The sequence below is a fragment of the Podarcis melisellensis genome (genome assembly GCF_964234715.1).
Source record: "Podarcis melisellensis genome assembly, chromosome: 8".
NCBI lineage: Eukaryota > Metazoa > Chordata > Lepidosauria > Squamata > Lacertidae > Podarcis > Podarcis melisellensis.
In genome coordinates this window covers 48,793,207-48,818,407 of record NC_138540.1, presented here as the reverse complement: position 1 = coordinate 48,818,407, position 25,201 = coordinate 48,793,207, and the positions used below count along the sequence as shown (strand labels likewise).

The 25,201-nt window shown below is 45.1% G+C and overlaps 1 protein-coding gene across 4 annotated transcripts in view; it reads left to right on the top strand.

Annotated features, from left to right (window-relative positions):
* ADAMTS18 (ADAM metallopeptidase with thrombospondin type 1 motif 18) overlaps positions 1 to 25,201 on the top strand; it is a 103,970-nt gene that overhangs the window by 65,844 nt on the left and 12,925 nt on the right. For 2 of the 4 annotated variants that reach the window (XM_081920265.1, XM_081920268.1), the window contains 4 exons: positions 872 to 1,116; positions 17,381 to 17,522; positions 19,505 to 19,631; positions 23,492 to 23,696. In XM_081920265.1, coding sequence (XP_081776391.1) covers positions 872 to 1,116; positions 17,381 to 17,522; positions 19,505 to 19,631; positions 23,492 to 23,696 — 719 coding nt within the window. The remainder of the gene's footprint in view (positions 1 to 871; positions 1,117 to 17,380; positions 17,523 to 19,504; positions 19,632 to 23,491; positions 23,697 to 25,201) is intronic. The other 2 variants (XM_081920266.1, XM_081920267.1) reach the window with 2 other exon arrangements.

Genomic DNA, 25,201 nt, shown 5'->3' with positions numbered 1-25,201 from the left:
ATATCTTCCTTTGCACTGTGATTTCTCATAGTTCAGGATTCCCGATGTGGAAAACTGAGATGAGATAAAAGGTGAGATAAAAGTTAGAAGTGTATGTAGCAGCAAATCTGTACCTTCCACAGAGATAGAGTTGACCTTTCCACAGACAAAAGTAGATCATCCTACCAACCTTTTGCCCAGCCCCATCTCATCCCAAAGAGAGGCAATGGCAATTCCACAAATACATAGAGCCCTGAAAATTTACATGGTCGGACCTTAGTCATTTTGGATAATTGACCCCCTCCCTCCCCTTCTTCCCTCAAAACTGGGTCATAAAGTTTTCTCTTCCACTCTTGCTAGGTAGATCAAGGCCTGCATCTCAATGGCCTATGGTGTCCAAAGGATATCACTGCTCATTTTATGATTCAACTAAACAAGTTTATTGTGTTAGCCAAAGGCCATGACCACTGCAATATACTAATAGCATAATATACACCAATTTTATTAGCATGGTAGCAACCTTCTCAATTAATGCCCCCTGTGAGATGTGTGCTGGGCATCCATGTGGACCAACACAAACACTTTCAGCCAGCAGTACAAGAACCTGCCCAAAGGAAATTTTGCTCTGGTTCTTGCTTGTATTTCCAAAGCCTTGCCTGTCTATGGCCATATTGTAGCCAGAAAATTGTAAGTGAGGTTCTGTATTACCAGAAATTATTACCTGCCTAGAGAAGAACTGATAAGGTCCATGATCTGTGGATAATAGTCTTACCTTTTACAACAGAAAAAAGCCTGTGATATTCTGGTTTGATTAAAAGGAAATGCTTTTACGACTGGAATGAAATCCTACATTACAACTGGAATGAAATCCTACATTTTCTCCAACTTTTAGATTATTACCCAATTGTTACGATTCCAGCAGGAGCCCGCAGCATTGAAATCCAGGAAGTGCAGATGTCTAGCAGCTACCTTGCAGTGCGCAACTTGAGCAAAAAATATTACCTAACGAAAGACTGGACAATTGATTGGCCTGGGAAATTCTATTTTGCTGGGACCATGTTCGAGTATCAGCGCTCGTTTAGCCATCCAGAGAGGCTTTCTGCAACTGGGCCAACTAATGAGACACTCATATTTGAGGTAAGCTTTCTTCTCCTCATTCTTTTCTTGATGCAGACAAACTGAGCTTGGTGCAACACCTGTCCAACAGGTTAAATCACACAAAAGAACAGGAAGCCATGTTCCTGTTTAGGATTGTTAGCATAGTCATGCTGAAAGGTTTAAAAGCATGGTTAACAGAGGTATGAGACAATAGTCTTGGGTGTTCTAGAGAATATTGTTCCTCCCGGTCAGGGTGAGGGGTGGGGTTGTTTGCCCTCATTCCTCCATTGCCTAAAGACTTGGGTAACTTCAGATGCTCTGGTGGGGGAGGGAGATCATGTGACAGCCTGAAGGCCACCATTCACTTCTGCAGTTCATATTGATGTTGAAGATGTTCTGATAGCTGTTTGAAAGATTACTGAACTATAATTGACATGAAGTACTTTCAATGCTAAAGGCACAACCCTGTGCATTTTAACTTGGAAGTAAGGTCAACTGTATTCAGTGGTGATGGTGATGACAGCTACTACTACAGCTTCTTCTTCCTCCTCCTCCTCCTCCTCTTCCTCCTCTTGCTACTACTAGCAAAATAAGTATGTGGATGTTTAAAGTAGGCAGAACATGGGGAGTCATTTTGCAATGCTTCTTGATGTCAGAAGAATGCATTACGTATAGCTTGCTGATTGTGAATTTACAGAAGCCTATAAAAACAGATACAACTAAAACACAGCATCTCTCTAGTGGATTCCAAACTTAATCCTGCAAAAATAGGCAGATTCTGACTGGAGGGTGGAAACTAGACCAAAATGGTAGACGTATGACAGGACAATGATCACCTGGTATTGTAAATCAATGCCAGCTTTTAGCACATGGTTTTGGTAATGTAGATGAGTTGCCTTAAGTGGAGACATGCATTTTTTTTTTTTAAAGTGTAATCCAGTTAAACGTTTAACACTAAAACGTTTTGTTAAAATTCCAGCATAGGTAATTTAAGGTCATCTGGTTTCAATTTATAAAACTTGTTTTAAAACTTAGATGGGAGGTGGATTGGCTTTGGGCAAAGAAGACTCCATTCCTGGTTCATCATTGCTTGCACTGTAGCTTAGCCTTAAAACTCAAGACTTTAGAAAAAGACAATGAAGCCATGATCAATCTTAGGTCTGAGCATGGATTCATTTTGGGGTTCAATTTCTGTTTTCCAATTTTCTAATTCTATGTGTGTGAATTATGTATCTAGAGATGAGCAAATCTGTCACTTTCAGTTTCTCTGCTTCTCATTTTCTCCAGTCTTATATTCAGTTCCCCACATTTATCTGTCAGTGTGCCAGGGGTGGGGGTGGGGGCATTGGCCTTATGAAATTCATCAGCATTTTACTGTGATTTTCTCTTAGTATATAATTTATTATGCAATTTTGCCTAATACACTGTATTTGTGCATGCTCTCCTTTACAGGTGTGTGCATTTGTATGCACACTTAACTTAACTAAATGCATTTTTGTACATATTACTTGGCTAGAGAGCTGTATTGCAAAATTCAGAAACTTGCAAATTTTAAAAGATTGCTGTGTTTTCTTTCACATATTGTTTCAGAAAGTGCAAATTAGGTTGGTTCACCTTTAAATGTGAGCTGAATCAAATTCTTCCCCATCCCACCTTAGGCGTAAACTACTTGCCCAGAAGCATTCTGTGAATCTTCAATCTATGTGTTTTTTTTGTAAACCCAAAGGAACAGGGGGAAGATTGCTCTGAAGTAGGAGAAAGGCAGACTGACAGTGATTAAGTAAAGATGTAAAGACCAAGTATCTTTCCCCTTGTGGGAGCAAAAAGCAGTTTGGGGCGGGTAATTTTGAGTTGGAGAATTTTCTTCAGTTCGCATTAAAGTGAACTAACCTAATTTACAGTTTCTGGATTTATATGCAGATTAGAATGCTTAGAATGCAGTTAACAATTGGATTGCAGACATCCCCAACCTTTGTGATACCAATTTTGTTTGAAAATGATCGCTCCCTGCTTAAAACGGGGGGCGCCCTTTGCTTGGACGCGTGCAGCCCCTAGATCTGGAGCGGCTCCAACAGCATAGGCTTGGCTTTGCCTTCCCTCAGGTGGGATACCTGGAGGTCTCCGCCTACCTCAGTCAGTTGTCCAATCCCACCTGGGGGAAGCGTTGCCAAGGAGACCAGGCCAGGTAGGGGAGGGATTACCTGCCCACACAATAGAGGGAGGATCTTACCTGGGAATCCTCACTTGGCTCCAGAGCTTCTCCCACCCTACCCACCCTCAGTTAATGTCTTATTTTGCAGGTTAACTTTTCTTCACAGGTATGCGGGCGCTACTACGTTAAGGTCACTGTTAAAGGGCCAGAAAGGAAGTTCCCTGCATTGGCAGGTTTCGCCTTTCCCGTAGCAAAACGTCACAACTTTGGCGGTATCAGGCCTTGGGCGGAATCCTTTAGTCCATCTTCCTCTTTGCGGCGGCGATACCAGGGTTCCCCGTTAAAGGGGTTTTCTGAAGGGAGGCTTTGACCGTACGCCGAAAGGTCGTCATTGCTCTCCCCTGCGGCGGTGGCGTTACGGGGGCGGCTATCTCTGCTTGAACATATGTTCTCCAGAGCCGGCCCATCCCCCCACACACTGGATAACCCTGATGCTCCCTAGTTCCCCGGCTGGGGACTGTGGAAGGAGAACGCACAATGCCTGAGCCAAGGTCTACCCACATTTGAAATTTAATAAAGTTGTGGCCAATTTAATCCCATAGCACGTTGTCTTGAGACTCCGCCTGTCCACGCAATGAATATGAAAATGTATATTTTATGGATGAAATGTGTACTCAAATGGATATTTTAGGCAGAATGCATAGGAAAGCATACAAAGTTACGTATTTTAAGGATGAAACTCATGCAAAATGTGCACAAAGTGCCTATTGTAGAGAATAGTGTGTATAAAAATATGTGTAATTTAAATGTGTGTGTGTGTGTTTATTTTTAAAAAGTCTCTAGAAAATGGGATGGAACAGACTTGGGACTGAACATTTGTAAAGTTGATATGGAACAGAAATAGACTGATAGGCCCATCCCTATTTTTGAGCTAAACAATACCAGGAGGGGAAAGAGTTAAGCAGCCTCTCCCAATTTGCTTTGCTTCCACTCAGAGGAAGCTTGCTCCAGGCTGATTTGGATTATAAATAAAATCAAATTCTGAGCAAAGAGTCCCAAGCTTAATGCATAGTTTCAACCTCAGATTTCAAGTCTGATAGCTTGACCTATATCAGTTTCTCCAGGCACTTGAGGAACAATCAGTAATAACATTAATCTGATAACAAAACCACCTGCTTCCATCTCTTGAAATGGTCTGCCATGTGTGAAAACTTTAAGAAGGTTTCGGTTAAAAAAGAAGATTATGACTTGTCACAATATAAATGGGAATATGGCAACCTTCAACAAAACTGTCTCATACTGAATGAGAGAATTACCAAACTGTCATAGAACTGGATAAGTTTATCTCCACTGCAACATGTAAGAGAGGGATGGGACATTAAAGAAAGTGGCAATCATTCACTCACGGTGTGGAGAGAAAAGAGACAAAGCAAAAGGGAACCTACTATCAATGCAGGAAAAGATGTCTAATTAAAATCGATAAATCATTTCTTCCCCTCTTTAGTGATGGGAAAATGAAAAAAGGAAGCCAGGTGGAAGGACTTTGCTGATAATTTAGGCTAGCAGTCACTGGGTGAAAGCCAGCTTGGAGTTTGAAAGCCTTGCTTTTATTATTAGCTACTAGATGATAATTTAGCTCTGATTTCCCCTAAAGAGAGTGTGTGTTGGACAAAGCAAAGCCTGGCTTATGAGATACAGATGTAAATTCAATGTAAGGGATAAAAGGGTTCTGCTTAAGTGAAAAAGATTAGATGGGCTCTATCCTTTAAATGGGTGCCTTTTGCACATGATGTTTACAAAAGAAGAGGGAGCGAGAAATATATACCATGACAAATATAAGCCAGCTGAAGAAGAAATGAGATCATAGGAGGACCTTTCAAAGGCTACTTTTTCCTGTCAATGCCCTCGGTGGGCTTGTGTGAACTCTCTATTTTTCATGTCACTTTTAAGATTTGCTTTCTAAATGCCCTCTAGAAATAGCAAGGCACATAAAACCTCCCTGTCTTCGATTTCAAGATTTTTCTCAGTACACCCTAAAGTTTCTTTGAGTGTGTTCCACAGTCATTCTGAAAAGTCCCTCTGCAAGAAGTCTGCATTTTCTCCTGTGGACAAGATCCATTTGTAGCACTCTGGTTGCATAATGGACTTCCACTAGTGCAGCCCATCAGGGCTAGTAACCATTGACAGCCTTATCCTCCTTCTGGAGTTTGTTCTAGGAAGGAGCTGGTACACACACACACACACACACACACACACACACACACACACACTTTCTGTTGCTCCAGAGTGTAGCTTCTGGATCAGTGTCCAGAAGAGGATGACCAAGATAGTGAGTTCTCTAGAAACAAAATCCTATGAGAAATGGTTGAAAGAGTTGGGTATGTTTAAACTGGAGAAGAGGTTAAACAAATTGATTGTTTATGAACAAGTGTAGCACATAACTGCTTGTATGAACTGTTTGACAGTGGAGCAGATTGGCTCAGGAGGTAATTTACTCTACTTCATTAGAGGATGTTAAGTAGAGGCTGAATAGCCACCTATCAGGATACTCTAGCATTAGACTTCCTGTATTAAATATTAGTGGCTGGTGCTCACTTGTAGTGGTTAAAGCAAAAGGCAAGATGGCCAGCAGTAGATGGAGCCAGAGTCAATGATAGGCAGAAGCAACTAATTCTAGTTTTGTTCCCAGCCTCTTCCATGACTTTTGAGATCTCTCCCAACTTTATGATTCTGCTTTATGAATCTATAACCACAGTGTTACTTTTTGCAGACCCAAACAGTTGGTACATGATGCGGGTGGCGCTGTGGTCTAAACCACTGAGCCTCTTGGGCTTCCCAATCAAAAGGTTGGCAGTTTGAATCCCTGCAATGGGGTGAGCTCCCATTTCTCTGTCCCAGCTCCTGCCAACCTAGCAGTTCAAAAGCACACCAGTGCTAGTAGATAAATAGGTACCGCTGTGGCGGGAAGGTAAATGGCATTTCCGTGTGCTCCGGTTTCCGTCACAGTGTTCTTTGCACCAGAAGCGGTTTGGTTATGCATGACCCAGAAAGCTGTCTGTGGACAAACACCAGTTCCCTCGGCCTGAAAGGGAGATGAGTGCCACAAACCCATAGTCGCCTTTGACTAGACTTAACCATCCAGGGGTCCTTTACCTTTACCTTTTACGTGCCATTCCATATTTGCTGGCTGAGCAAATCTTTAAAACATCCATTGAATATAATTCAAGGTAATTAATTGCACGTTAGCACTAATTGCCAGATGCATGTTTACAGCCTAAAATCACCCTAGGAAGTTTGATGACCTAAAGGAAGTGTTGATGTACATTTACAAGGAATTGCTTCAATGATCCACAAATGTACATAGTCATTTACACATCAGTAATAGCCAAGGGAAGGAAGGAAAACCAAGACAGAGAAATAGATGCACAGCTGGTTAAGAATATTTATTGTTTTTACTTTGAAATAAAAATTAAGAGGAAAAGAAAAGGGCTGTTTGTGCAAGAGAGTTCAATTTGTCCATTGTTTCAATTTTTTATGCCCTAAGCAAAAGTTTTGCTCTTCCGAATAGTTCTGGCAGATATTAGCCATTGAGCTTGTGTTTTTTTCAACATACAAAGTTGTAAATTTTATAACTCTGCGCCCTGCGGTCAAAGCTGCTGAGTGTTGTGTCTGAAGTCAGGTGGTTGGTTTGTTAAAGGTAGACATTAAACAGTTCTGTGGAAGACCTGGAAATGTTTAAGGAGGTTGTTTGCCAGCTGTAAATTTGGGAGCAAACGCCAATTGGCAGGGAAGTCTCTGGAATGTGTCCAGTTAAGTAGACTGAAGCACTGGAGGTCTTTCCAAATTTGTAGTTTTAATAATATGCTGCTGCTCACTGACTTCAGATATTGGATTCCCATGGAAAAGCTTTCTAAGTGAATGCTTGACACTATTCTAGGAAGAGACAATGTTTTATATTCTACAAGTTCTTGTCACTTTGAAAAATGACAAGCTGAGAATAGCTCTGCCTTGATAATGGAAAATAAATAGTATCCTTAAATAAATATTATATGGTATTGTAAAATTAGACTATTTACTCTGCAGCTATGCAGTGCTTGATTCACTGTCTATATAAGAAATGGGGATCCTGTGGCCCTCCGGATGTTGTCAGGATCTCACACCCAACAGCCCCAACAATCATGGCTGTAAGATTGTGGCTTAAGAGCATGCCATAAGTTGAAGTCAGCCCTGATCAAGTGTAGCACTTGCACATTACCAGAGATATTGCAGTGAGCAGTAGGGGACATGTAATATACTTTAATTTTGTATGTAAGGGACATATGCTGCCTATTTCTGTAGCCATTGTTATGGTCATGTATTTGTGTGCTGTGTGTGTAGGTGGGGCTCCTCTCCAAAATGTACACTTTTCTTGCATACCTCAAGGTTCCCACATTCAGTTTAAGTTTATGCAGGATTTGCTATTTGGTTCATAGCACATTCTCACTAGATATATGCCTTACTTTTAAGAGGAGTGTAATTGTATTCCACTAGTGGCAGCGAATTCTTTCTTGCTGATTAGCTGAGGTAGTTTGGTGGCAGGAAATGTTCAGTTACTCAGAGGAGCAAACAGTTTGCTATCTAGTTCTGTGAGGGAAATGAAAGTTGTCAGCTTGGATGGGATGGCTGAGGACTGGGAAGAGATAGTGGATGGGTAGGAAAGCTAAGGAAAGATGATCCAAAGGTAAGAGGATGAAGGAAGGATGCACAGTTGGTAATGGACTCAGGAAAACATTGACAAAATGGAGTGGTGTCCAGAAGAGGGTGACTGGGATGGTCAGTGGTCGGTAAACTAAGTCCATTGAGAAATGGTTGAAAGAATTGGGTACATTTAGCCTGGAGAAGAGAATAATAAGGAGGGGTGTGATAATGATATTCAAATATCAGAAGGATTCTCACACAGATAATGGAGTAGGCATGTTCTGCTTGTTTTAAAGATCAGGACTAGAACCAGTAGCATATCTCAGCTAAACATTAGGAGAAACTTTCTAATAATAAGAACTGTTGAACAACTGTCTGCCTCAGGAGGTGGTGAGCTCTCCTTTACTGGAGATATTTAAGCAGAATCTGGACAGCCATCTGTCAGGGATGCTGTAATTGCATCCTGCATTGCAGATCAGGGGATTGCATTAGGTCTAAGGTCCAATTCCGTGATGGTAGTATCTGTGTATCATTGCAACTTCTTACAATTTCTTCTCTTTCTCTCTCTCTCTTGCACATGTGCACAATGCACATGTGCTTGCTGTCTGTCTGGGTGGTGCAAAAGGGAGGCTGATTATACCCCTGGTCTCCATAAAATCTCATACATTATTTTACATTTGCCTGATATTAGGTGTTTCCTCAACCCTGGGTCTTACAATAAAGCAGAGAGCCAAGCTATTAGTTTTGCTGGATATATATATATCTGGACTAAGCCATATATTTCCGGTTTGGATCTCTACCAGAATTTGTGGACTGAAATAGAATCTGGCTAATGGGACTGGAAAATATATCATCCTTTTCTCTGTCTCCTCTCCCTCCTCACAACAGGCACACTTTTCTATAACAACAGTAAATAATAGTGAGCTACCCAGATCTTTCACATGTTCGGTGTTAATGGACTGAATATGCAAATTTATTTTACTGTTTTTCACTATCATAGCTCATTGCTTCTCTCCTTTACCTATTCTCCTAGGTGTACATTTTCTGAAGAGCTAATATCCGCTTCTCTGCCTTGAAAAACGTTAATTGTATGTTCTTGGGATTTATTTTTATGTAACCTTTACTGCTGATTTTTCATAAGCCTTTCTACACACCTGCTCCAATTTAGATTCCATATCCATTCATAGATTTAATCCAAGCAGGACTGGTTTGATATTGGCAAGCCACCATAATACCCTTCAGGCTTTGTTAAAATGGAGAAGTTACCCATGATTCCAAAATGCATGTGGAGCCTCCACAGATATATAATAACACATAGGGAATACACAGGGAAGGGCTGTAGCTCAGTGGTAGAGCATGTGTTTTGCATGCAGAAGGCCTCAGGTTCAATCCCCAGCATCTCCAGGTAGGGATGGTTGAGAACCTTGCCTGAAATACTGGAGAGCCATTGTCAGTCAATGTAGACAATAGATGGACACTGTAGATGGACCAATGGTCTAACTTGGCATATAATACATCTTTCTGTGTTCCTAACATAGGGCACTGACTTATACTGAATCAGACTATTGGTTTACATAGCTCAGTATTGTCTACTAAACTGCCACTGTCTCTCTCCATTGGGAATTTCAGCTGGGGCTGATGAGAATTGGGAGTTCAGTGTATGGAGGACACCACATTAGCTCACCAGGGTTTCAGACAGGAATCCTTCCTTACCTGAAGATGGTGGAGATTGAATCTGGGCCACCCTGCATACTTGTAGAGACGTTGCAGTCCTAAACTACTCAAAAGTAAGCCCCTATTGAGTTCAATGGGATTTACTCCTGGGTAAGTGAGGTAGGTTAGTCTACGAGATGGTGACTGGCCCAAGGTCACCCAGTGAGCTTCATGGCCAAGTGGGGATTTGAACCCTGCTCTCCCAGGTCCTAGTCAAACCATTATGCATGATGACATAGAATCATAGAATCATAGAGTTGGAAGAGACCACAAGGGCCATTGAGTCCAACCCCCTGCCAAGCAGGAAACACCATCAGAGCACTCCTGACATATGGTTGTCAAGCCTCTGCTTAAAGACCTCCAAAGAAGGACATAGGGATCTGCACATTCCTAGTTCAAATGAATAATAGAATTCCTTGTAAGCCTTTATGAACCTTGTTTTATTTATTCCATCTTTTGAATTAATGCAGCCAAAGTCTCAGAAACTGCTTCTGCAGGGTACAATAGAATTTACCTCCAACAGCAAGCCTTCCTTGAGTTAGTAGTTATCTGAACTGAAGCAGATGGTTTTTAGTAATTGGCCATTGGCCTGTTCAGAATCAGCAACTGTCAGGGTTTCTGGGAGAGAGGAGGAGATGACAGAGGAGACGGAGAGCGAGTGGGAGGAGGGGCAGAAGGATGAGGAAGAAGATGACGGAATTCTGAGGGAATCCACGAGTCTGAGCAGCGAGTCAGAGGATTCTCAAAAGGGGGTTACCTTAATCAAGCAAAGGGGAGGAGAAGGGAGAAGCGGAGAGGAGCCCAGTGGAAGACAGAGGAAGCAAGAGACGTCTCAGCCGGAACGGAGTAAAGGGGGTGGAGTCGTCAGCCTCCCGGAGGGAGCAGGATTAGGAGAGAACAGAGAGAGGGGGTTGGAGCAGGGTGTTCAGCCGGAAAGGGTGGAGAGCAGAACAGGGGGTGGTGTAGCGGTCGAAAGAAAGGTCAGCAGCAACGTACGCGCGCCAAGTTCAAACGTAGAGGCGCGCGGAAGTGGAGAGAGCTCAGGGGAGGAGCCCGGCCCTAAAGCCAGAAAGAGGGGGGAAGAGGCGGCAGAGGATTCAGCCTCAGGCGAGTCACGGAGAGAGGGAACCCAGGGGGGCAGGAAGACCCTGCGGAAAAGAAAGGAGAGGAAGAGGTGGTCTAGAGCCAGGCTATTAAGTTGGTGCGGAAGAGGGGAGGAGTCAGAGGGGACTTCAGCGGTCTAACGTGGCAGACGTACGGCCACAATGCTGAACTGTATGAGAAGCAGAAATCTTCAATAAACTTTTCCTGTAAATAAGCTGCAACGGAGTGAGGTCTCTTGTGAGCTGGGACCCATCCTGGGTGGCCGTGACAGTAAGTCCCCTCTCCTGAAAGCAAAAATTTTTTTTTGCGAAGCTCACGAACGGGAGCAGCCATGAGCGCTGAGGAGCAGCTGGTTGCATTGCGGAATCAGGTTACCGCTCTCACATCGGCAGTCATTGCTTCGCAGAAGAAGAATGACGACTTGGAGAAGACGTGCCAGGATTTGCAGGCAAGGTGGGAGCGCGCGGACAAGGCGGGGGCCCCAGGATCCAGAGCGGAGGGCATTGCGCTTGGACGGAGGGGGGGTGCCCTAGTTCCGCATTTTAATGGCAACTTGCAAGACTATCCCAATTTCAGAGCGGACGTTGTATATGCACTGCACTTACTCCGTCACGATTTTAAAGATGAGGAGGAGAAAGTGGGGTTCATTGTTTCGCACCTGCATGGGGAGGCCAGGGCTTGGCTACGCAATTTGTGGCGCGAAGATGGACCGGCCCGTCGCGATTCAACTGCGTTCATCAAAGCGATGGATTCTTGTTTTCAATCCTCTGTGGATGTGGACATTGCGCGCCGTCAAATGCACGGGCTGAGGCAGGGGAAAGCGACTGTGCGCCAATACCACTCTAAATTTTTCGCGTTGCTCACCGCCTTAGATTGGCCAAAGGACAGTAAACCGGTCAGAGATCTTTTTTGGGAGGGGTTGAGCCCCCCCATCAAGGATGAGATCGCTAGGGGGGACAGACCCCAGACCCTAGAAGACGTGGTGCACCGGGCTTTAGCTATTGGAATTCGACATGAGGGGCGTCCGTGGCACGAAGAGGACGGGCCCCAAGCGCGTGCGCAAGCAAGGACTCTCCCATTTGTGCACAGGGACTCCAGCCGTGCGCACCCCTCGCCAATGGGGAAGGACAGCGAGGAGCCAATGGAGATTGGTGGTGCTAGGGCTCAGAAGCCATCCCAGAGCCCTGTCCCTGGTGCAGCCAAAGCGAAGCCTCCTAGAGGAACCAGGAAGTGTTACATCTGTGACAGTGCGCACCATATGGCGAAAGAGTGCCCCCAGAGGCTCCAGAAGCACACTGCAGCGCTGGCAACTGTAACAGCAGAGGTGCAACCAGGGGAGCAGCTTCAGGGAAACGACAGTGCCTGGCTGGAAGCAGAGCTACTGGGGCTCAGCCAGGCGGATCTGTAGACAAGCCCCCAGCATCACTGCAGAGCGTGGACCCTTTGCCTCCCAAACCGGCAGTTCTGCTCACAGCGACACTTCAGTTGCCTGATGGGAGACTCCTCGAGGTTCCAATAACGATCGATTCGGGAAGCAACGCCGACTTCATGGGACTGCAGTTCGTTAAGCAGCACAACATGGCGCTCCTGCCTGCAACGACGCCTCTGAACGTGGTCACGGTGGACGGCAGGAGGTTGCTGGGGGGGCAAGTGGTGCAGCAAACCCCTCCCATGATGATGCAGATTGGCAACCATCGAGAGCTTATTAGTTTCAATGTCACCCACTTATCGGACACGCCCATCGTGTTAGGCATGAGTTGGCTGGAGAGGCACAGTCCCGCGGTTGCGTGGTACCAGAGGCAGATCAACTTTTGTTCGTCGTATTGTGCTCAGCATTGCTTTCAGACCGATCAGGGAGGAGAAGCTGAGCAGCCGTTGCATCTGGGTATGGTGCAAACAGTGCCTCACAAGTACCAGGAATTCTTGGAGGTTTTCTGTGAGAAGGAAGCTGACAAGTTGCCGCCTCACAGACCTTACGACTGCGCGATTGATTTAGTGCCAGGGGCGCAACTGCCTGCTGCCAAGCTGTACTCCATGTCGGAGGACGAAATGCAAGAGCTTCGGGAGTTCATAGACCATAACCTCAAGCGGGGTTTCATCCAGGAATCTAAAGCAGCGGGAGGCAGCCCTGTTTTCTTTGTGAAGAAGAAAGACACGCCCCAAAAAAGGCTTATAGTGGATTACAGGTTCATCAACAGCTTGACTAAGCCCAAAGCTTTCCCCATGCCCAAGATTGACGACCTTTTAGCGACCGTCAGGAGGGGCAAGATTTTCACCAAGCTGGACCTACGTGGAGCTTACAATCTCATCCGCATCCGGAAAGGAGATGAGTGGAAGACCGCCATGTTCACCCCTCTGGGCACATACGAATACAGAGTCATGCCTTTCGGCCTCCAAAATGGCAGCCACGTTTTTCAAGCATTTATGCACCACGTGCTAGCAGGTCTCCTCTACAAAAAGTGTGTCTGCTTTCTCGACGATATCCTGATTTTCTCGGAATCGCCGGAGGATCACGATAAGGACGTGAGAGAAGTCCTGCAGAGGCTGAAGGAACACAGGCTGTATGCCAAGTTGGAAAAGTGCCAGTTTGATGTCAGAGAGGTTGATTTCCTTGGCTACAAGTTGTCCGACGAGGGACTGGCCATGGACAGGGCTAAGGTTCAAGCGCTGTTGGACTGGAAAAGCCCTCGAAATCGGAAAGAGGTCCAGAGGTTCATCGGCTTTGCCAATTTTTACCGCAAGTTTATTAAAGGTTTTGCGAACGCGACGGCGGCTATCACTGACACCCTCAGTTCCAAGAAGAAGAAGTTCGTCTGGACCGAACAAGCGGAGCGGTCCTTCCGGACGCTTAAGGGTCTTTTCGCCTCCGAAGAGCAGCTGCTCCACGTGAATCCCGGCAAACCCATGCGGGTAGAGACCGATGCGTCAGATAGAGCGGTTGGGGCCGTTCTTTTGCAAGAGGATTCACAAGGCAACTGGCGACCGGGTGCGTTCTACTCCCGGAAGCTCAGCAAGACGGAGCGCAATTATACCATATGGGACAGGGAGTTGTTGGCCATTCATGCAGCTTTCAAAGCGTGGCGACACTTCTTAATAGGAGCCAAGCACACGGTGCAGGTCCGCACGGATCACAAGAACTTAGAGTATTGGCGGACGGCTAAGTTGCAGACCCAGCGACACATGCGCTGGGCGGAGTTCTTTGCGGACTTCGACTTCAAAATAGAATACATCCCAGGAGACTCCAATGTTATTGCAGACGCGCTGTCCCGAAAGCCGCAATACTTGGAGGAAGCAGCTCCAATCGCAGCAAAGCACATTTTCGCACCGCAGGCGTGGACGTGCGCTACCATCGCAGTCGACCTGGACGCGGTGCGACGCGCGTTGCAAAGGGATCAGTTTGCACAGTCTAAGATGGAGGAGCTACGCGGAGGGTCGCGACGCAACGATGAGTTTCAATTGCATGATGGACTTTTGACTCGTAAGGGTGCCCTTTACGTGCCCACCGACGATCTTCGAGCCAAGGTTCTGCAACAGTTGCATGACGCCCCTAGTGCAGGCCATTTCGGCAAAGAGAAGACGATGGAGTTGGTGGCTAGAGACTTTTGGTGGCCCCAGATGAGAGGAGAGGTGGCGGACTACGTCGCCAGGTGTGATATCTGCCAGAGGTCCAAACCAGTGCACCAGAAGCAGGCGGGATTGCTAGAACCGCTGGAGACACCGCAGCAACCGTGGGAGAGGGTAGCGTTGGACTTTGTTACAGACCTGCCCAGCTCCAGAGGTAAGACGGCGGTGTTAGTGGTGGTGGACTTGTTCACCAAGATGGCGCACTTCATCCCTTGTGCCAAGGTGGCGACGGCAGAACAGACCGCAAAGCTCTTCATCGATCACGTCTTCAGAGTGCATGGACTTCCGCAGTCCGTCTTGTCCGACAGGGGGCGCCAGTTTGTTTCCACTTTCTGGCGAAAGCTTCTGGGCATCTTGCACGTCAAAATCAACCTGACATCGGCGAGGCATCCACAAACCAACGGTCAAGCGGAGAGGGTCAACGCGATCATGCAGCAGTACCTGCGGTGCTACGCCAACCAGCGACCTGCGGCGTGGGTGGACTATCTACCGATGGCTGAATTCGCCTACAACAACACGAAACACGCATCCACCGGGGTGACGCCTTTCTTCGCGAACAATGGCCGTCATCCCAGAACCTTCCCGAGATTTGCGGCACCAGGAGGGGGGGGGCCTCAAGATGCCGACCAGTTTGCAGCGGAGTTGCAAGAGGTGCACGAGGAGCTGCGGAGACATTTGGAGCTGGCAAAACAGGCGTATAAGGTGCAGGCCGATAAGCACAGGAGGGCGGGAGAGGACATCCAGGTTGGGGACTGGGTGTGGTTAGCAGCCCACGCGATGCCGGCCAGGTCATTGGCCAAGAAGAAGTTAGGACACAGGCAGCTAGGGCCATATCAAGTTGAGGCTAAGATCAATCCGGTGGCTTTTCGTCTAGCCCTTCCGGAAGGTTCCAGGGTGCACCCGGTCTTTCATAGGTCGGTGCTCACTCCCTACAAAACCCCACACAGGTTTCAAGAGTCAGGAGCACCCCCAGAGCCACGTAGGAGGGCGCCTGAGAGGGGGGAATCGCCAAGACCAGAACCTCTTAACGAGGTCACAGAGATACTGGACTCGAGATGGGGGGAGGAGGGAGTTGAATATTTTCTCGCCAGGGAGGGCACACCAGCCGCTGCTAATAGTTGGGTGCCAGGCTACGAGTTAGACGAACCCCTTTTGAAAGACGAGTTCCATGCACTTTTCCCACATAGACCCATGCCAGCTGAGTACTTTGATGACTGGCTTTTCACACCCACATTGTCAGATAGCACGTTCAGGGGTTTCTCTTCCCCCGAGGAAAGAACACCAGAATCAAGCCCGCCCAGGGGATCGTGCTCGGGGGTGGACACGGAAACCCCTTATTGGTGGGAGGAGCAGCCAGAGGAGGAATGGCGTAAGAGGTGGCTGATAGGTCCTTGGCGGGCAGCACCGGAGGAAGTAGCGATGGAAGCAGAGACTGAGAAGCATTTGGGGGAAGAACCCGACTTCGAATACACATACACAGAACTGCCAGCAGAGAACATTAACGTAGACGACCTGTATCCTGAGCCTACCCCCGAAGAGCCGCAGTTTCCACAACCGGTCCCCGGCGAGCGGGAGGGGGGAAGGGGGGGCTTCGAGGGGGGGATGGATGTCAGGGTTTCTGGGAGAGAGGAGGAGATGACAGAGGAGACGGAGAGCGAGTGGGAGGAGGGGCAGAAGGATGAGGAAGAAGATGACGGAATTCTGAGGGAATCCACGAGTCTGAGCAGCGAGTCAGAGGATTCTCAAAAGGGGGTTACCTTAATCAAGCAAAGGGGAGGAGAAGGGAGAAGCGGAGAGGAGCCCAGTGGAAGACAGAGGAAGCAAGAGACGTCTCAGCCGGAACGGAGTAAAGGGGGTGGAGTCGTCAGCCTCCCGGAGGGAGCAGGATTAGGAGAGAACAGAGAGAGGGGGTTGGAGCAGGGTGTTCAGCCGGAAAGGGTGGAGAGCAGAACAGGGGGTGGTGTAGCGGTCGAAAGAAAGGTCAGCAGCAACGTACGCGCGCCAAGTTCAAACGTAGAGGCGCGCGGAAGTGGAGAGAGCTCAGGGGAGGAGCCCGGCCCTAAAGCCAGAAAGAGGGGGGAAGAGGCGGCAGAGGATTCAGCCTCAGGCGAGTCACGGAGAGAGGGAACCCAGGGGGGCAGGAAGACCCTGCGGAAAAGAAAGGAGAGGAAGAGGTGGTCTAGAGCCAGGCTATTAAGTTGGTGCGGAAGAGGGGAGGAGTCAGAGGGGACTTCAGCGGTCTAACGTGGCAGACGTACGGCCACAATGCTGAACTGTATGAGAAGCAGAAATCTTCAATAAACTTTTCCTGTAAATAAGCTGCAACGGAGTGAGGTCTCTTGTGAGCTGGGACCCATCCTGGGTGGCCGTGACAGCAACAGTGTAAAATTAAATGGCCTATGATGGAAAAGACAGACTTTTCTACACACACACACACACACACACACACACACACACACTCATTTTGACTATACAGTATTGAGGACTTATGAGCTAGGGGACCTGAGTTTCTTTCTTTCTTATGCATGTATTCCACCCTTCCTCCCAGGAGTCCAGAGCAATACATTGCATTATCTCCTTTTATTCATGCTAAATCCTCATGATGAGGGTTACATAAAGGTCGAGTTGTCACTGTGGTGGTAAACTGGACTGTTCCTTCTTCAACTGAAAGTTGGTGCTCATTCCCACTCTAGCAAATGGAAGAAGTCCTGGTGTGTGTGTGTGTGTGTACTTTTCTCTTTAGTGTGAAAGGAATCGCCTATGAAAATGATTAATATATGGGACTTACCTGGGTACCCTTTGCAGGTAAGGATCTTCAGATACACATCAGTGTCCAGAACCACAGCAGATCAGGGTGATTCTATTATATCTTTAACTGTATATTTTAGGCACAGTCTTAAAGGCATCTGCTTCCTGGTAAATCTTGTGGTTTTCAGCTGGGCTTTCACCCAGGTAAGCTTGTCTGAGACTGCAGCCTTAACCTTTCTTTTCCCTTCATTCTTAATAACATATTTCTCTCTCCATGCTGTCTAGATCCTTTTACAAGGCAAAAATCCTGGCATTGCTTGGCAATATACCTTCTCTAAGATTATAAATGACAACAAGATATTCACAAAGAGACACAGCTACTCATGGGTAACAGTGCAGTCAGATTGCTCAGCTACGTGCGGCGGGGGTGAGTAACTTACTACAAAAGTCTGAATTCAATGAATATGTCAAAAAGTCATGAAATATAGTTTCCAGCATTATTATTTTTTAATATTGAATAATACATTTGAGTAGGGGCTTCTGATTTCAGGAATCCTGGTTGATAAACTGAATTTCAGTTGATTGAATGTGCACAATACATTATTGCTTCTGATTTCCCTTTCTTTAGTCTGTTGTTGTTTATAGGTCCTTGTGTTATTAATTTGTTGCTTTTATTTATATTTACATATATATTAAACTTTCCATACCTACTAAACACAAAATATCTTGCAATTTAAAATAAAGAGAGCATAAGGGGCTGGATTCAATTAAATAATTGTGCTTGCAAGTGTCAGCATAACAAATCCTTCTAGCTCTAGTGGGGCTACACCAGTGTGGTGTAGTGGTTAAGAGCGGTGGACTCGTAATCTGGTGAACTGGGTTCGCGTCTCCGCTCCTCCACATGCAGCTGCTGGGTGACCTTGGGCCAGTCACACTTCTCTGAAGTCTCTCAGCCCCACTCACCTCACAGAGTGTTTGTTGTGGGGGAGGAAGGGAAAGGAGAATGTTAGCCGCTTTGAGACTCCTTTGGGTAGTGATAAAGCGGGATATCAAATCCAAACTACTACTACTACTACTACTACTACTACTACTACTCTTCTTCTTCTTCTTCTTCTTCTTCTTCTTCTTCTTCTTCTTCTTCTTCTTCTTCTTCTTCTTCTTCTTCTTCTTCTCTCCCCCATATCTGTGCCCCCATGACCCCCATCAGCTCTGAGGGTGAGAAAAAAACCTTGGACAGAGGAGAGATAAGTTTGTATTAGTGCAATTCCACTGTATTATTAGGTCACATTTCATCAATTCTTAACTTCTTCTTCTTCTTTCATTTATCAACCCCATTTTTGTCATACCAACTCAACAAACTAACACACAAAAAACTACATTAAAACATCCTAACCATACAAAAAGACCATAAATAGTTAAAAACAAACATTTTTGCCTGGCACATAAAGGGAATGGTATAGGATAGCCATTGTTAATACAGCACTGCTCTAAGCACTATCACAAAGGTTTCTGTTACTTATTCTCTATTATCTCTCCCTAATTTTTTTCATTGTCTTTGTTTTCCATAACTTTTTCATATTTTGTCTGCCATTTCATGAATCAATTTTCCCAATATTTTCCTTTTATATTCTCCATTATTTCAGGCCTTGTGCTATCTAGATTTTTAAACCCCATTCTTTCCTTTTGTCTCTGAATCTTCTTCTCTTTCTTGCCATCTCACGTTTCTTATCAGTCTTCTTACATTTCTGATCATATCTTTTCTTCAAAAAGATCTGAATTCATGCCTTAATTGTTTCCAAAGATAAACTTGCTTGAGATAGTGTCTCCTCCCTGTGACCCTATTCCCCTTCTTTTTCCTGCCATCTTCAAGAAAGCTACAGTACATTATTGTTTAGTCATTGCCCCCCCTCCCATGCATTAAATAATCCAATACAGGCTCCCCTTCTTTTTTAACAAAACCTCAAAAACCTTATTCAATGGTTCAATTCCTTCAAAACCTTCAAATTAATTGTAACTATGCAACATTTAAAATTATACTGAAAAATATTAACACACGTTGTGAGAATTCCTCTGACTCATGTTTTAAAACCAGTAAGAATGCTTTGTAACATTAATAACACTAAGGCTTGCATCCAACATTAGTACTACTCAGAGTAGATCTTTTGAAATTAAGACCTAAGCTAGTCATGCCAATTTATTTATTAGAGCTCAAGGTGGTGGCATTTTCATCTGAGGTCACATTCCCTCATAGAGAACCTTCTGGGGCCCACATGCCAGTGATGGGGGCGGGGAAAGGTTGAGAGGCAAATTGCCTAATGAACTACAGTGCTATGTTCAGTTACTTTTTCATTTCTACAATAACTTCTCTCTCTCCTACATCTTTTTTATTTCTCTTGGTTTTCTCCATAGGGCACTTGATAGCGAAAGCTGTATGTTTACAAGATCATCGTGTCCGTGTCAATGCCTCTTTCTGTGGCCCAAGCACAAAGCCCTTGACGGAGACAAAGATATGCAATGCAAATCCTTGCCCAGCCTAGTATGTATTCTGAATTTATCATCCCTTCCTATTTCTTTTATGGGTCTTTGTGTTCAAGTCTAAATTCACAAATCTGTGGAATAAATCTATTTTGCTTCCTAGACAGATGATTCCAAACCCTCCAATTATTTGAACCCTTCCTCAAATTAGTGCAACAGGATCAAAGTAGGCCCATTCCAGCTCAATTCTGCTTCCACCCCCAACCTGGACAAAGCCTATGAGTGCAAATAGCAGGAGACAATAGGCTTGTTCACATGTTACACTGAACATAGATACAAGGTGTCTTTACACATGTACAAGTGTTTGTGTGGAAGTGTTTATGTTTGTTAATTGGTACACATACCATATACTTGTTAATTGTTAATTGGTACACATACTATGCACTTGGTGACTGCTACATGTAAGTAACTGTGTGAGTGTACATCTCAATTATTTGTGCACATAGGTATGTAGACTGTACGTACTCACTGAAAGTAGCATGTGAACACTGCTATGAACATCCCGGTGCCTTGGAGATGAGTATGGTTTGAGTATGGGATTGAGTATAGGATACTCTAAGAGTTGCTGGGGGAACAACTACAATTGTGGGACAATAAGTAGGGAAGAACAGCCAGAATAATGGAGCCAAAAGGCAATGTGAATGAAAGTAAGTGTGTTTAGCCTAGAGCAGTGCTCTTTAGCCTTGGATCTCCAGGTGTTGTTGGACTACAACTCCCATTATCCCCAGCCAGCTTAGCCAACATAGATGGATGATGGGAGTTGTAGTCCAATAACCTCTGGGGACCCAAGGTTAAAGAACAAAGAAGATGAAAGACAGGTATGCTGTCTGTTTTCAAATGTGAATCACATAAAAATTGTTTTAATGAAAAAAAAGTTCTACCAATTCTTCATCCTGTTTCCAACAGCAGCCAGCCAGATGCCTGTGGTAGCTCATATTTGTGCATGAATGTGATAAGCATCTTCTTTCTTTATTTCTTCTCAGCATCTGGTATTTAGAGAGATACTGCTTCTGTTAGTAAAGATTATATCTTCCCAATATTTAAGCCATTTATAGACTTACCTTCTTAGTGAAAGGGATATAAGAAAGAAAGGGAACCACAGATGGGGAAGCTCATCTGTTAACCAAATCTGCCCATTTCAGAGGAGCAAATGAATATATACTGCATTGGTATCCATAACAGCATCCATTAAAACATTATTAAAATGTCAATAAAAACTCATTGGTTTCTAGGCACTTCTGTATTCTTCTGTGCTATTAGAAATGTGGGCATTGCTATGGTTGTATGATGGTTGTGTCTTCAGAGCTGGGAAGGAATTTTCCCTGCTCTGCATGTTTTGCTTTTCCCATAGCAATTGTCACAACTTTGGCGGTTTAGGCCTTGGGTGGAATCCTTTACTCTGACATCTGAAGTTGAGGTGAAGTGATGACTCACTCGCTTCCTGAGGCAGTGATAGCAGGGTAACCCATTAGAGGGGTCATGAGGGGAGTCCCTGTCCAAAACACATGACAGAAGTGCCATACAGCTCCCCTCAGCAATTTGGGGTGGGACCAGCTGCATAAACAAGTGTTTTCTGTTGGTTCCACCTTCCCCTAACTGACCCTGACATGTCCCAGACCCCCAGCTGGGAGCTGAGAGGGATACACACCCCGTGCATATGCCAAGGTTTACCTACACCTGAATTCAATAAAGTTGACGTTATCGTGTCTTTTCCTTTTATGAAGGCCTGGCCCCTGGGGCAGGGGTGCTGCATCAGTGTATGCAAATATGCACCTATTTGCTGTGCAATTCAATTTGTCCAGTGCATAATTTAATAGGTTTTACATAAACCATAATTTTTCACCCACAGAGTAGAATCTTATGCAGAAGTGTGAGGGTGTTTCCCTCCCTGATGATGATGATGATATATCACCACACAAATATACTGCATAAGATCGGAAACGAAATTATAGCAGAGCCACAAGAAGGCAGAGATAAAGTTTAATTGGAGTAACATATCGTGTGACAGCTTCTGCAATTTCATTGCCTAGCCTTGAGCCCCAACATTGTCTGAAAACTAATTTGAAGTAACCTCCCCACACCAAACAATCTGTTTTGCATGTGACTAATCTTCTGCCAAGTGTTATTTCTGTACCCATGGGCTCTACTTCTTGCAGACAGAAAAGTCTTCCATTACGCTTCCTTCAGCTTTCTCCAGTTTGTTTGTATTTGCCTTTTAATTGTGGCTGGCAACTTCTAAAACGTAGCATTTATTTTAATCGCCAGAAAAAGCCACACAAGTAGCTATCATCATTGCATGCCTCAACTCTGACGGGAGACTCTGTGTGCACTTTGAAGATGGGTGTGTGGATCCTAAATGTTGAGTTTGCCTTTAGCTCTGGCTCCACCAACCCTTGATCCACTCTGCCTTCCATGCTACCAGTTTCAACTGTCTCAGACCATGTACCTGCTAGTCACAAAGAAAACAAAGCTCCCACGGCTGCTAATGGGAGCTTTCCTCCCATTGTGAGGAAATTCATCTGCTAGTTGGTAGCTTCTAAATCTTCCATACTCTAATTACAGGATGGTTTAATTTAGCAAGATATTTCTTTCTCCCTTTATTTGAAAGATGAGTTGAGATTGGTGAGAGCCTTTGTGGTGTAGTGGCTGCTTTGCTGGATTTAGACCCAGGGAGACTCATGTTTTTAATGTTCACTGGATGATACTCAAACACAGGTCTGCGATAGACCAGCCACAGTGACTCATGCATTGGTAACCTCAATATTCAGTTAATGCAAAGTGCTCCACACAAGGGTGGTTTGAAAGTTGCAGCTAATGCAGGATGTAGTGGTCAGGCTGCTAAGTGCAGCTGCCTACCATGAGCATATAATATCATTTCCAAATGAATTGCAATGGCTACCAGTTGGCTACTGAACCAAATTTAAGATTTTGCTGTTTGGTCTGGGGGGGGGGGGGAATCTGCCGTTGCTAGGAGAATGAACAATGGCCAATGTTACTTTCAGATTTGTTCAAATTAGAGTAGATATAGCCTGTGAATAAGGAATTATACAAATGGGGTAAAATTCAAAACAAAAGAGGAAGGAGGAGAAAGTGTGTGTGGCAGGAGGTGTGTGAAAAGCAGTAATATACGGAGAGAAGGAGAGAGAGAGAGAAAGAGAGAGAGAAAGAGAGAGAGAAAGAGAAAGAGAAAGAGAGAGAGAGAGAGAGAGAGAGAGAGAGAGAGAGAGAGAGAGAGAGATCAACCCCAATTTGATGGGAATTACTTCAAGTTTAATCAGAAATGTTAACTGCTAAACATGTTTTTGATAATCCTCCTACTGGGGGAGAAATATGACTACTTATAATACTCCAACTGAGGATCAGACTAAATATATGCATTTCTATCTTTCCTGCCATTATAGTTTTTCTCATAATGTTGTATATCAAAATCCTTTGAGGCTGTAGCATCCCATTTAAGTACTCCAAACAATGAATGTATAGGGGATTTCTGCTACTTACTGGTTCCTTGATGGAACATTTTAGTAGGTGTGTTCACTGAAGAAAGGTACAATCTGTCTCTACACATGTACAAGTGTTTATGTAGAAGTGTGTACACTTGTTGAGTACAAGTGTACTTGAGTACAGCTCCACTCTTGTGTTCACAGGTGCGCAGATTTTACATTTATTGAACATTACAAGTGAATAATTGTATGAGTATCCAGCTCAATTGTTTGTGTACACAAGTAGACAGATTGCACACTCATTGAATATAACATGTGAGCCCCCTAGTAGCTATAATCATAGCTCATATAGAAATGTCTCCTTTGTTTTGAGCTCATTGATTCTTGGCTATCTAGTCAACACATGCATTCTTTCTTGAAGTTGGTCAGCAGGTGAATGGAGTGTTTGCAGCCAGTCTTGTGGTGGAGGGCAGCAAAGTCGTCCAATCCAGTGTGTCCAGAAAAAGGCTTTTCAGAAGGAGGACATTGTGGCCCATGCTCTCTGCCCAGTAACCACACCAGCACAAATCCAGGCATGTAACCATCAAGACTGTCCACCGGAATGGAGTCCTGGCCCATGGTCTCAGGTAATGAAAAGAAAAGGCTAGCATTATTTTGCACTGTATTTATTATAGGTAAGAACATAAGAAGAGCCCTGCTGGATCTCCATCTTCTTTAGCATCCTGTTTCTAACAGTGGCCAGGAAGATGCTTCCATGAAGCTCACCAGAAGAGCAATGAAGGCAGTAGCCCTCCCCACTGATGTCCCATAGTAATTGGTATTCATTCACCATAAGTGAAGACCTAACATTAGTTAGTGGGGAACCTTTTATGGCTGGAGGCCAGACCTTTATTTCTTGACTCCTGCCAGGCCAAATTTGACAGATGGGTGAAGTCTATTCATTTCAGTATCCTGATTGTTGGGACAGTGCTGGGATGTTCAAAATCCCTTCTGCAAACAGCATGGTGCTTTTTAAATATCCAAAACCTGGATCTTCAAAGAACAGCAGGGTGCTGCTTGCAAAAGGGCCCTGTTCTTTGACCCTCTGGAGGGCTTGTTTGCTTTATCACCAAATCTCTCAAGACAGCACCAAAAGCAAGGTCTCTGAAAATTGATCTTAATTCCTGGACCAGCAAGCATGGAAGCATGCCTAGAGAAGCTATGAAGAAGTGCTCCTACATATGTGACCTGCTTTCATGTTGTCAGAGGTGGTTTTAGGATAGCCCAGCTGGTTTGGCTGCACTGGGTGCTGCTCCACAAGTGGCTCCACAATAATGATGTAGAACAGAGCATGAGAGGTGCTAGGGTGCTGAATTTTAGCATCGCACAGGGCACCCCTGAAATGTGAACATTCAGAGTCTGCCACTGGTGATGTGGATGAGGTCAGTGCACATGCCAGTGGTGGGTGGGGCCAGAGGCAAAAGGGAGAGGAGCAACAAGTGCAAATATGCCTTTGTACTGTAGGCTTCTTTCTAAATAATAATAATAATAATAATAATAATAATAATAATAATAATAATAATTATTTTTATTTATATCCCGCCCTCCCCAGCCAAAGCCGGGCTCAGGGCGGCTAACAACACTAAAATAGTGCAACATTATAAAAACATTATAAAAATTAATTAAAATCAAAATTGATGGCAACCATAAACTAAAGTTCTGTAAAGATTGCCAAAGGAGGGAGTCAGGCTGTGCCCTGACCAAAGGCCTGGTGGAACAGCTCTGTCTTGCAGGCCCTGCGGAAAGATGTCAAGTCCTGCAGGGCCCTTGTCTCTTGTGACAGAGCGTTCCACCAGGTTGGAGCCGCAGCCGAGAAAGCCCTGGCTCTATTTGAGGCCAGCCTAACCTCTCTGTGGCCTGGGACCTTCAAGATGTTTTTATTTGAAGACCGTAAGTTCCTCTGTGGGGCATACCAGGAGAGGCGGTCTGTAGATACGAGGGTCCTAGGCCATATAGGGCTTTGAAGGTTAAAACCAGCACCTTAAACCTGATCCTGTACTCCACCGGGAGCCAGTGCAGCTGGTATAGCACCGGATGAATGTGATCTCGTAGCGAAGACCCCCTAAGGAGTCTCGCCACGGCATTCTGCACC